The sequence below is a fragment of the Meriones unguiculatus genome, chromosome 15 (assembly GCF_030254825.1).
Source record: "Meriones unguiculatus strain TT.TT164.6M chromosome 15, Bangor_MerUng_6.1, whole genome shotgun sequence".
Classification (NCBI taxonomy): domain Eukaryota; kingdom Metazoa; phylum Chordata; class Mammalia; order Rodentia; family Muridae; genus Meriones; species Meriones unguiculatus.
Genome location: NC_083362.1, coordinates 526,648 through 539,700, shown reverse-complemented (window position 1 = coordinate 539,700; position 13,053 = coordinate 526,648). Strand labels below are relative to the sequence as shown.

Below are 13,053 nucleotides of genomic sequence, written 5' to 3'. Positions count from 1 at the left end.
GTCCTGAGTTTATGAGGAAGCAGGCGGAGTGGACACAGGGCAAGGAGGTAGGAGTGCCCTCCATGGCCTCCGCCCTGGTTCCTACCATGAGGTTCCTGCCTTGAGGCCCCTCCTCCCAAAGCCATGGTGCCTACAACACAGCTGGGGACTGGAGAGCTGGCTCAGGGGTTAGCACACTGGCTGCTCTTCCAGAGGACCCGGGTTCAGTTCCCAGCACCTACATGGCAGCTCACAGCTGTCTGCAACAATTCCAGGGCATCCGACAGCATCATATAGACATGCATGCAGGTAAACACCAATGTACATTAGCAAACAAACAGACAAATGAATGACTAAGACACAGTTGGAGAGAAGGTTAGCAGTTGAGAGCAGAGCTCCCAGCAGCCAGTCAGGCAGCTCGTAACTGCTCACCCTTCTTCTGGCTCCCAAGGGAGCACACACACACAAACACATACATGAACAGAGAGAGAGAGAGAGAGAGAGAGAGAGAGAGAGAGAGAGAGAGAATTAATTTTTTAAAGACCACTAATCCAATAAAAAAATGACTGGGGGAGAACACAGCCGTGGCATTCCAAGGAAAAGAGCAGCAATAAAACATGTGACTCCTCCAGCTCACTCGCCTTGTGAGGAAGATGAGGGCCTGTAGTATGTGCCTAGAACCCCCAGTGAGGGGCCGGGTGAGGCTCAGTGGTCACCTGCCTAGAATTCCCCAGTGAGGGGCTGGGGTGTGGCTCAGTGGTAGAGCCCCTGCCTAGAATCCCCCAGTGAGGGGCTGGGGTGTGGCTCAGTGGTCACCTGCCTAGAATCCCCCAGTGAGGGGCTGGGGTGTGGCTCAGTGGTAGAGCCCCTGCCTAGAGTCCCCCAGTGAGGGGCCGGGTGTGGCTCAGTGGGAGAGCCCCTGCCTGGAAGGCACAAGGTCCTAAGCAAACAAAGAAAAATCCCCCAGAGTGTGAAAGAGGAATTAAAACGATCTCAGAAGACCGTCCCTCACCTTATCAGACAGGCATAAATTTAATAACGAGGCAGCGAGGCCCGTCGTGGGGAAGGTGTGCTCTCCGTGTCGCCTAGGAAAAGCAAAGCAGGGGTGAAAAGTGATTTGGTAGTTTTTATCTGAGTTACAGACGTGTTCACTCCCTGGCCTACCGACCCCGATGCTGGGAATGCACTCCAGAGACATCCCTTGTGCATGTGAAAAGTAATGTAGGAACAGGCTTATTCATCAAAGCTGCGAGTCATGCCAACAGAAAACCTGGCGGCCTCCCAGCGGGTCAGACCTGTGTGAAAGGGTCGGAGGAGAGTGTGGAATAGTATGCAGCTGCTCCTCCAGGATGAGGGAAAGAGGAGGAAGATGGGGAGGAAGATGGGGACGGGGGAGGAGGAAGAAGCGGGGAGGAATCTCTGTTGGTCCCAATGCCCAACAGTTCTCCAGATACAGCTTTGGTAGAGGGAACAAAACAATGGCCGTGCATGCAAATAGATTTTGCCTTATTCATTTGCATAACGAAATCCTGCAAGGAAAGACAAGGAACTAATTAAATGTTTCTCTAGGGAGCAGTGGACGGGCAGAAATGGGATTTCAGTGACGTCTGTGTGTTAGCGGCAACGTGGAGACAGGGCAGGGCGTGTTCTGTAATGACGTTAGAGTTAGTGAGCGCCCTGTCAGCAAGCATAAATGCTCTTACCTGGTGTTTAGCTGCTGGTCTGCTTATCCCTAAATGCCATCTTGGGTTCATAGGAAGCTTCTCCTCAATTAGGGGAAGTGGGAAATGAGGAACTGTGGAGGGTTCGAGCCACGTGGGTCACTAAAAAGAGGAAGGAAAGAAAGAAAGAATATCCACCGTCCTGAGACCAGGGCTGGGAGCTCTAAGAGCCATCGCACGTCAGGGAGGCTGCGGTCACAGCCTGGGGGTAACGTTGGCTCTCGGGAGCCTCAAAGCCAAGGGTCTCCCTGCGGTTTCTAAGGACGCTTGGATGTGGCAGGGGAGGGGAGGACAGAGCCATCAGGGAGGGCTTCCCCTCACCTGCCAGACTTGTCCCCAAGACCAGCATGTCCTAGTTGATACCTTGACAATCGGCTGAGGAGCGCGCACGCGCACACACACACACACATCAGGGCAGCTCTGGCTTTTCTGTTGCGATCGATGGAATCCCAGGGGCCCACCCTGGGGCTCGAGAGTGGGCTCAGCAGTTAGGAACCGTGCTGCTCTTGAAGACACCCTCACTTCAACCCCCAGCACCCACAGGAGGCCACTCTCGACCGTCTACGTCCACCTCCAGCGCTGTCGCCACAGGCCCCGAGCACCCGCGCTCCGGGGCACATGGCCTACACTTACACACAGACACACGACCAAAGAAGCCTTGGTCAAGAAGGCTCCCAACATCAACAAGATGGCCAGACAGCTCTCGGGCCTCTTCTCCAGCCGTGGCTGGTTCTGCTGCTGACCTGAGGCAGAGCCTCATCCAGCCTCTCCACCCCCGCTATGACACGCAGCTGCCTCAAAGTGAGCCCGGCAGGCCGCAGGAGCGCCGTGGGGGCCGCAGGGGGCTGGGCATCCCAGTGGTGGCACCGGGGTGGGCAGGCTGGGTGGGAGAGGAGGCCTGGAGGGCCTTCTCGCCACAGGTCTGGCTTTTACGGCCTGTATCAAATGCTGGCTGGCTCACTCCGCCTGCCGGCAGCTTGCACACACCTGTACTCGGAAGGTGGTAATTTCCTAGTCTGAATCACCGGGTGAGATCACACCCAAGTTACCGGCAGTCTCCTTAGGGCGGACTAGGCAGGCAGACGCCTTTGTCTTCCAATTACCGAGTCTTTTATTGCTCTTTTAGTTGGGAGAGAAACACCCAAAGAGGCGGGCCTGGGAGCAGGGCTGTTCTCTAAGAAGAGTCACGCAAAGCCACCAGGACCTGCTGGAAGCCCTGGTGCTCCTCTGAGCTCACCCCTCAGCCAGACGCCAAGAGGCGAAGAGGCCGAAGCCACCGCCACCTGGTGCCTGAGCTCAGGCGTTCCACAGGTTTGTCTGTAAATTCTAGCTCTGAGAATAGCAGCTGTGTGACCCTGGGGAGACCACCTTCTCCGAGAGTGCCCTTCTTATTTACACGATAGAATGGTGCAAAGTCTGAAAGTCATTGTCAAGCCCCACCATAGATAGCTTGACTTCCTTTTAGTCAGGTCCTCAAGTGCCAACACACAGCTGTACACATGGCTGGGCACACAGCAGGCACACAGGGTCACAGGAACTCATGGGCCTGGGACATGACTTTTTCTTCATTCTATAAATGCTGACCTACCATATGCTAGGCTTGATGGATGCAGAGATGGCTCCCTGCCTTGGAGGGACTCACAGCCCTGGGCAGGGGGACAGAGACTTGTGTCACAAGTCACAGGAGATGGCTGACAAGTTACCAACATCAAGGAAAAGCCATGGGGTGTGCCCTTTCCCCAGCATGCTTCAGACATGCCCTTAGGGTACAAGAAATGATGCCTAAGTATGGACTTCCTATGTGTGGTAGCTGAGGAAGGGAGGAATGAGCTAAGGAAGGAGGGATGATGTCTCCAGAAAAGGAAGTGTTCAGAGAAAGGCTGGTGATGAGACAGAAGATGGGAAGGAAAGGGAGTGCTGAGAAGGATGAGCCACAGCCAGTTCCTAAAGAGGCTTTGTGTCAGGCTATGAGGTTCCAGCTTAACATAGAAGCATGAAGCAGGAGTGGGGTGTGGCTCAGCTGAGGAGCCCCTGCCTAGAATCCCCCAGTGAGGGGCTGGGGTGTGGCTCAGCTGAGGAGCCTCTGCCTAGAATCCCCCAGTGAGGGGCTGGGGTGTGGCTCGGTGGTTGGCTCGGTGATAGAGCACCTGCCTGTTATGCACAAAGCACTGGGTTCTAGCTTCTGCACTGAAAATAAACTAGAACATGTAATAGGCTTTAAAAGGAGGCTGTGGCATATAGACAGAAACAAGCTGTCGAAGGGGCTGAGAGATGCTTCAGCCACTAAGGGCACACATGGCTCTGCAAGGACCTGAGTTTAGTTCCCAGAATACACACTGGAAGCCCCAAACCATCTGTAACTCCAGCTCCATGAGATTCAACACCTCTCGCCTCCAAGAACAACTGTTCGTTTGTGCACAAACCCTCAAACATACAGACATGCCCACATGTACATTAAACAAATAATAAGAATAAATGAATCTTGTGTTTAAATTGAGCAGAGCTCGAGAGATGTCTCTGCAGTGGCGAGCACTGGCTGTTTTTACAGAGGCCGCGTGGAGGCCCGCAGGTGTCTCTACCTGCAGTCCCGGGTCCTGCACTTTCTTCTGGTCTCCTCGGGTTCCAGGCACACATGCAGCGCACAGATGTACAAACAGACCAAACACCCGAGTAATGCATTAAAAATCTTAACTTATTTAAAATGAGGAACTTTTCTGGTCAATGCCTGAGACATTGACCAGAAAAGCAAAAAAAAGGTATAAGTTAATTAATTTTTAAAGTATCATTAAATAAATCCTTGTAGAAGGGAAGAAAAAAGGTGGTCCCGTTAAACAGAGCCGGTGAAGCCGGCTGCGGTGACGCCAGCAGTGGCTGCTGCTCCTGGAGGAGAGGGTGTGCGGTGTAGGCGTGGCGAGCCAGCACCCGGGAGACCGCTGCAGGGTTTCCTGCGGAGAGCAGAGCTGGCTCTGGACTCAAACAAACACTTTTCAGGGGAGCCTGTGTTTTGTTGTTTTGGTGTGTGTGTGTGTGTGTGTGTGTGTGTGTGTGTGTGTTACCAGGTACAGTTGTGCAGGGCGGAGGACCGCTCGGTAGAACTGTCCTCTCCGTCCACCTCTGCGTGGTCACAGGGACGGAACTCAGCTCCACTTTTACAGCAATCACCTCTATGGATCTATGGATGAGCCATCTCCCCAGCCCGGCTGCTCTGCTCCCAAGACACGGTCTCACTTATCCAAAGGCTGGCCTCAAATCCGGATTTTCCTGCCTCTACCTCCCTCGTGCTGGGATTTCAGGGATGTGCCAGCACTCCTGGTTGAGGGAATATTTTTCTGAGATACAGTCTCAATGTGTGGCTCAGGCTGGCTTTGAACTCACAGCCATCCCCCTGGTTTCTCCTCCTGGAATCTGCTGGGATTCCAGGCAATTTTTCTAAGGAACAGCAGGGTGCTGGCAGGTGGCTTGGCAGATAAGGGGCGTGGCTACTGGGCCTGCAGGCCCAAGTCAAGCCTCAGAACTCACATGGTAGTGGAAGAACCAGCTCCAGACATCCTTTGACCCTGAATGCGTGCCACGGTGTGCCCACACACGACACACAAGATAATGAATGTTTTTAAAAGAAAGAAGAAGAAATAGCTAACATACGCAATGAAGGGTTGAAGGAAGGATCCTGAACCTGAGGCCACGCAATTATTCTAAACAATTCTGTTCCCAAAATAATAAGTAAAACAAATACATACATTTAGCCTCAGCTTCTGAGGGAACAAGCAGTCTGGTTGGATGATTGACATTTCTCTCCTGCAAGTAAGATGTGGTGCCTCAGTCTTGTTATTACAGTAATACAAGGCTGAGGCAGGAGGGTCATGAGTTCGAGTCCAGCTTGGGCTACATAGTATGACTGTGTGTAGGGACATTTTGCATGTATGTGTGTCTGTGCACCAGGCCTGTGTAGGCCAGAGGAGAGCATTGAACCCTGCTGAGACAGCTGGTAAGGAGCCACCGCTTGGGCACTGGAGACGGAACTCCGGTCTTCCGGAAGAGCAAGCAGTGTTCTCCATGCACCCTTGACTTAGCTGTCCTGGAGAGACTCACTTTGTAGCCCAGGCTGGCCTCGAACTCACAGAGATCCCCCTGCCTCATAGGCGTGTGCCACCATGCCCGGCTGCAACCAGTGTCGTTGGCCACTGAGCCACCTCTCCAGCCCGACCATCTCAAAAGTCAAGGCTAAATGTTAGGCTGACTCCGAGCCCAGGGGCCAGGAAGGAACACTGCTCTCCGCAGCCCGCACGCTGCTTTGTCTGGGAAAGTGTTCACGAAGTTGCCGAGGCTGGCCTGGGCCTCACCTCAGCTCTGAGTTACAGGGATGACCCCCACGTCTGGCAGCACCCTCCGGTTCTAGACTACCCTCTAGCTTGCCCTGGCAGCAGGCCCGCCCCAGCCCCCGGCTGCCAGCCCCTCCCTGCTGTAAGAGCTCTGGGGTTGGAAGGGCCGGTTAATGACAGGGAAAGTGCTGAGATGACAGGTTGTTTCAGCAGTGTCCTCATCGGCTGGGGATTTCAACACTCCGAGTTTGTGCAAGAGCCGTGATGGGACGCGTCATAAACTCGCGCTGTCTCAGAGCCTGGGCACGTTGTGGTGGGGCACGGGGGACTGTCCAGGTGTGGCAATCAAGCTGTCTCCGGGCTCCTGCTCTTTAGGGTGAGTTGGGCACAGCCCTGGAGAGAAATCTCAGGGTGTCAGAGAAAACCCAAGCAATTACCTCTGGGGGTAGTTAGATGAGAGCGCAGATAGCAGGCCCGCCTTCCTGCTGCCAGGGGGAGGGTGGTGGAGGAGGAGGAGGTTGGGGTCACCAATGGCCTGGGGGGGCAGAGGGCCACACCTCAGACCTGGCCCCACTTCCTGGGAGGAGAGCACGGTGGGGTCTCCACTGGGCAAACCGCTGCTGCCTCTTGGTGGGTCTTCCAGGCTGATCCTTGAAGAAGATCGTGAGGACCCCGTAGCCCCTACAGGAAGCCACAGTTGAACTCAGAATCATCTGTTCAGCTCAGCTGTGACACCAGATTTGCTTCAAGCTCCCTCAGGGGCTAAATGGAAGGTGGAGGGGTCAGGATCATGTCACTGAAGCTAGGAATGAAGCCAAGTGAAGGGCAGGACAGCTTCCACTGGGCAATGCTAATTACTCTGTCACTCACGTGGGGGGGGGGTGAGCGGGAGTAGGGGCCCTGGGGATTGAACCTTGTGGATGATAGGCAAAAACATGCTACCATTGATGGAAACCCACAGCCCCTCACTGGGGACTCTAGGCAGGGTCTACCACTGAGCCACACCGCAGCCCCTCACTGGGGGATTCTAGGCAGGGGCTCTACCACTGAGCCACACTCCAGCCCCTCACTGGGGGATTCTAGCAGGTGACCACTGAGCCACACCCCAGCCCCTCACTGGGGGATTCTAGCAGGGTCTCTACCACTGAGCCACACCCAGCCCCTCACTGGGGGATTCTAGACAGGGGCTCTACCACTGAGCCACACCCCAGCCCCTTTACTGGGGGACTCTAGGCAGGGGCTCTACCACTGAGCCACACCCCAGCCCCTCACTGGGGGATTCTAGACAGGGGCTCTACCACTGAGCCACACCCCAGCCCCTTACTGGGGGACTCTAGGCAGGGGCTCTACCACTGAGCCACACCCCAGCCCCTCACTGGGGGATTCTAGGCAGGGGCTCTACCACTGAGCCACACCAGCCCCTCACTGGGGGATTCTAGGCAGGTGACCACTGAGCCACACCCCAGCCCCTCACTGGGGAACTCTAGGCAGGTGACCACTGAGCCACACCCCAGCCCTTCACTGGGGGATTCTAGGCAGGTGACCACTGAGCCACACCCCAGCCCTTCACTGGGGAACTCTAGGCAGGGGCTCTACCACTGAGCCACACCCCAGCCCCTCACTGGGGAACTCTAGGCAGGGGCTCTCTCTGTATCTCCAGTCCACAGCACTGGGTTTCTGATTCCTTCCCTGGTGAAAGGAGTCAGAGTCTTTCTTTCTCTGGCCAAGAGCTGATGTCTTGGCATGGAGGTGCTGGCTGGGTCACAGTGTCTCTTGGAGTGGACTCACTCACCTCAGGGCCTAGGTTGCTCACCTGGAACATCACTTTGAGACACAGCTCAGAGCAAGTGCAAAATGCCTGTTCTCTGGCATCCGTGCAGGGGAGCAAGCCTCCTGTGCTTCCCACAGCACTTCGTGTTAGCTATAGAATGAATTTTCTTCCTCTTTTGGCCCAAACTCAGTTTTTAGTCTCAGTATTATGGTCAAGCGGTAAACTCAAAAGTGAGCCCGTTCCCCAGGGAGCCACCAGAGCAGCGGTCCCCGGCCTCCCCACTGCTGCGGCCTCTGACTTAGCTCCTCCTGTGCGTGACCCCACCACGTCTGCTACTCCATAGCTGTGACTTGCTCTGCTGTGACCGTAACGTACCTGCTGTGAAGCCCCAAAGGGATCTCGACCACAGGCTGAGGGCCGCTGCCCGACTCGCCTGAGGGTCCCAGAGGTTCCTCAGCAGCTCACTCCTGAGTAAACACTCGGGAGCCATGTGAGGCTGGAGAGGAGCCTGCCGACAGTGACCTATTCACGGTTGCTGCCACCGTTCCGTGTGCTGCTCCGTCTGCTGTCAGCGGACACGCTGAAGTCTCCTGGGAAGAGGGAGCCTAGTTTAGAGGAGGCAAGCCTAGACGGAACTTTCTCAATTAGTGAGGGATGCAGAGGCCTAGTCCACTGTGCGTGTGCCATCCCCGGGCTGGGTCCTGGGTTCTCTAAGGGAGCAGCACCCTCCGTGGCCTCTGCCTCAGCTCCTGCTCCGGGTTCCCGCCCTGACTTCCTCAGTGATGAACAGTGATACAGAAGAATCAGCCAGATAAACACTTTGCTCGGAGGCTGCTCTGATCGCTGCGTTCCCTCACAGCACAGCAACCCCGACAGGGCGCTCGGCCTCTGTCCCAGCAAGGCCACGGCTGGCGTTCTTTGTCCCTTCTGGTGTAGAGAAAGGGTTGGCACCGATTAGCTGCGGAGGAAGAGGTGTGCTGAGCCGAGCTGGGGCACAGGCTTGTCCCCCGGCCGCTTTGAAGCCAAAGGAGGAGGGGCAAAGGTCAAGACCTGGAGTGCACAGTGACTGCCCAAGGCCAGAGTGGGCAGGTTGGTGAGACCCTCCCTGACAGGCCAGGGGATGCTCCGGAGCGTGCAAAGGTGCATGCGGCTCAGAGCCCCAGAGCCAGCATGGGGCTGCGTGTGGCAGCTCACCTAGGGCCCCTTCACAGGGAGACGGGATCATCGTAGAGCCGGCCAGTGACACTACTCACGTCTGCGAGCTCTGGGTGTGATGAGGGAGCCTGCCTCAATGCGAGCATGCACACACACACGCACACACACACTTCTTTCTGTCACCTACACACACGAAAAAAGATTTAAAAAGTAAGAAGAGAAAAACAAAATAAAACAAAAACCTAATTGTCCCCTGCCCTCCACACGTGTGCCTTGGCATGTGTGTCCCTTACTTACACACACACATACATACTCAAGAAGATGAATAAATTTTAAAAATAGAAACTGTGTAAGGGAACGCTAGGTGTGCGTCATGGGGCTCTGCCCGGCTGTGGAGCGCCTCAGGCCTTGTTGTGCCTGATGGTGGCGACCTGCAGCTGAGGGTGGCATCAGTGGGCAGAGCGCTGGCCTCGCATGCACGAAGCCCCGCTTCCGTCCCCAAAATCAGATGGTCATACCTGTACACCAGCACTCAGGGGAAAAGACAGGAGGATCAAAGCCATCCTTGGCTCCCCGGTGAGTGCCAGCCTGGGATCCAAGAGACCCTGTCCCCGCTCTCCAAACAAGGAGCCAGCCCGGGGCAAACAGCCTCAGGCTGAGGGCGGGCCAGCCCTGCTGACAGTTCGGCTTCCTGTGGGCACCTCGGGACTCACTGTGCCAGGTGGTCTGAGGGGCTGTGGAGAAGGAAGCAGAAGTCGGGCCCAGCTGAGGAAAGAGCAGTGGGTGAGGCAGCGGGCAGCGCAGAGCTGGGAGGCTGAGGAACTGAGCAGGAGCAGACTGGAGAGACAGGCGGCAGTCAGGGAGGGGCACAGGAACCAGGGGCTTGGGGGGTTAGGCTTGAGCCTCAGAGGACAGAGGAGATAAAAACAGTAAGTCAGGAGTGGCAGAGAACACAGGTAATCCCAGCACGCAGGAGGTGGAGGCAGGAAGATCGGAAGTTCAAGATCATCCTCAGCTAAATAATGAGTCCAGATTATTATACGGCCTACATAGCCTGGACTACTTTGTGAAACACTTTCTTAAAAACAAAACAAAACAGAACAAAACAGAACCCACAACCGGACAGAAGGTGCTACCAGCTCACGGAAGCAGACCCTACCTGCGAGTTGGAATGGTGACCTTGAAGAGAAGAAGGACAAGATTCCCTCAAATGCTGGGCCTCACTGGGCAAGACCAGAGCCGCTGCTCCTCGGGAGCCAGGACACTCTTCTCAGTTCCCGGCAGCCGGGCACCCAAACTTCCCGGACAGAGCCGCGTGCCCGGCTCCCAGCTGACCCTGGCAGCCCAGCTCCTTCCTGGATCCGGCGGCCAGACAGCGGCTGTTGGGCTCGGGCCTCCCAGGCCTACCTCCCCGCAGCGCACCCGGCGACAGTGCTGCCGGATGGTGTGGCTCTAACGCATCTGCCTGTTTACATTCTCCCCAATGAAAAGCAGCTTTGTTTATGGAAAAGAGCTATTTTGGTTCAGAGTCTTGTCTTCAGCCCCTGACTCTGGCAGGCAGAATGGCTGCTGCTCTCCTGAGGGGCTGAGCAGAGCAGAGGCCAGCTCCAGGCCCTGGGGAAGCGCTCCAGTGCTTTCGGTGGGAAGGGCTCCTCAGATACGCTTAAGCCAGCCCGGCCCGGCCCGGGGCAGCCGAGCAGAAACAGACCTTCCGTCGAACCCTGCCCTTTGGCTATCGGAAAATCTGCTTCCCCTCCCAGTGAGGCCCAAGACGGTGAACTGTGGAGGGTCTCCTTCGAGACTCCCCTCCAGGTTTCGCTGTGTCTTCTCGATGGACAGCAGACTTGGCTGGCTGCACAAGGCCCGGGCTCTGGCCCTAGTGACTTTGATGGCAGTCTCTCTCAGAGGTCCTCATGAGCTGGTGACTCAGACCCCATCCTCAGTGTCTTCCAGTCACCCACCACACTCTCCTTTCCCCATTCTAGCACTGAGCCACTTCCTGACTTTTCTTTTTACTGTGTGTGTGTGTGTGTGTGTGTTGTGTCGAGACAGGGTTTCTATGTGTAACAGCTTTGGCTATCCTGGAACTCACTGTGTAGACAAGGTTGGCCTCGAACTCACAGAGATCCACCTGCCTCTGCCTCCCAAGTGCTCAGACTAAAGGTGCACACCACCACAGCCAGCTTCTCTTCACTTTTTAGGATACATAGCCCAGCTTGCTCTAAGCTCCCTCTGTGGCCCAGACTCACTTGCAAGTCTCTGGCTGCCTCAGCTGGGACTCCAAGTTTGCAGCAGCAGGCCGGAGCCGCCACGGTTAATCTGTTCTCGTGGCTGGGGAGCTGCGGTCTAGTGCATGCCGAGGGAGAGGGCTGGGATACCATTTCCTGGGGCAGCTTGGAGGCCAGGTCGGGTGAGTCCCTTCGGGGTGCACTGCTCCTTCACAGGACGGGAGGGCGCTTCTGAGGTTCCCAGCCGGAGTCCAAGAGAGGTCAAACTCTACGAGGCCTCGGGAGGAACCACCCAGCACACAACCTGGTACCGCAGGCAGTGGGTCCCACCGTCCTCCTGACCCTGTGGGGCTAGGCCTCCGCTAGCGGTGGCGGCAGTGTCCTCCTGACCCTAGCGGGCGGCGTGGTCTGACACCTGCTGATACAAACAGAGCTGACCCACCTCCTGGGTCTCTGAGGTTTCAGAAGCAGCTTTGGCTTTGTTTTCCGTTTTCAGGTGTCTACATGCAGTGTTCATGCATGTACACGTATGTGCATATACACGCACGTGGAGGCACAGGCTGCTGCTGGGAGTCATGCTCAACCCCTATGCCCCCAACTCAGGAAGGCAAGGTCTCTCAGTCAAACCCAGAGCTCACTGGCGTGGCTAGTCCCTGGCCTGTTGCACGGGATCCCTGCCCCTGTCAGAAGCTGGGACTGCCCGGGAGCCGTCATGCCCACTCGGCACACAGCTGGGTTCTAGGGATCTGAATTCCATCCGCACACTGAGTGGCACAGGCTCTGAGGGCTAAGTCATCTCTTTGGCCCTTCTAGTGTCCAGTTCCCGGGAGAGAGCCTGTAGCTCCAGAACGGCCAGCAGATGGGAAACCTGATTTCTTCTTTTCTTCCCTAGACCGCTCCCAGGGGCATCTGTGTGGGTAGGCATCCCGACGCGTGGAGAGACGGGGCGATCTGCTTTTGTGGAGTAATTACAGGACTTATTAAAGTCTCTCTGGACGGCTCTCCTGTCTCTGAGCTGTCACTCACCACTCCCTCTTTTTCTTCTCCTGCCCTTCGAATCTTCCCTTCTGAAAAAGCAGAACAGCCCAGTTCCGGGGCACCTGCCCCCTGGCCCATCTGCCTGATATGCTTCCAGGCAAAATTTGGTACTGGATCTGGATGAGATGATTTTGGTTTGGCCGGGGTTTTGGTTATTAGAGACAGAGTGTCATGTGCCCCAGACCAGCCTTGAACTCACCGAGTGGCCGGGCTGACCAGAACGAACAGTGCAGCTCTGTGTCCCTGCGACCCCCAGCTCTGTGTGCGGCTTGCAGGCATGACCACAGGCCTCGGCTCGCTGCCCACTGCTCCGGGGCAGTCATCCGTCATGAACATTTTGTGATTCCAGAGTGGAGCATCACAGAAAACTAAGCCTGGAGATGTAGCTTAGCTAGCAGAGTGCTTTTCCAGGACACAGGGACCCTGGGTTCAATGCCCATCCCCAGTACTTCATAGACTAGGGTTTGTAATCCCAGCACTTAGGAGATGGAGACAAGAGGATCAAGAGTTGAAGGTGGCCAGGTGCTGGAGCACGCTGTGATCCCAGCCTGGGGAGGCAGAGGAAGGTGCATCTCTGAGTTCTGGGTCAGCCTTGTCTACAGATTGAGTCCAGAACAGCCAGGGCTACACAGAGAAACCCTGTCTCAATAATAATAATAATAATAATAATAATAGTTTTGAACGCTGTGCTCTACTGTGGCTCCACAGGGCCGGGAAGAGGGCTGTGAGACCACGTAGACCCCTAGGCATTGCATGCTGCGTGGGATCGTTACTAACCTGGGTTTCTGTCTTCTCTGTCTCTCCCTTCCTAGGGCTGGCGAAGCAGCACGAGGGGGAGCAAG

At 55.9% G+C, this 13,053-nt stretch overlaps 1 protein-coding gene across 3 annotated transcripts in view; it reads right to left on the bottom strand.

Annotated features, from left to right (window-relative positions):
* The window catches only part of Myl10 (myosin light chain 10), a 56,382-nt gene extending 45,264 nt beyond the window's left edge, over positions 1–11,118 (bottom strand). Inside the window, exons 1-6 of one of the 3 annotated variants that reach the window (XM_021651483.2) lie at positions 10,105–11,102; positions 8,166–8,380; positions 6,457–6,700; positions 5,438–5,495; positions 1,683–1,802; positions 992–1,064 (exon numbers count right to left, since the gene is read on the bottom strand). Coding sequence is in view for 2 of the 3 variants with exons in the window: in XM_060367900.1 (XP_060223883.1) it covers positions 1,683–1,733 (51 nt within the window). In the remaining variant the exon portion in view is untranslated. Of the gene's footprint in view, positions 1–991; positions 1,065–1,682; positions 1,803–5,437; positions 5,496–6,456; positions 6,701–8,165; positions 8,381–10,104 lie in introns of all 3 variants that reach the window. The other 2 variants (XM_060367900.1, XM_060367901.1) reach the window with 2 other exon arrangements.
* Between the last annotated feature and the right edge of the window lie 1,935 nt (positions 11,119–13,053).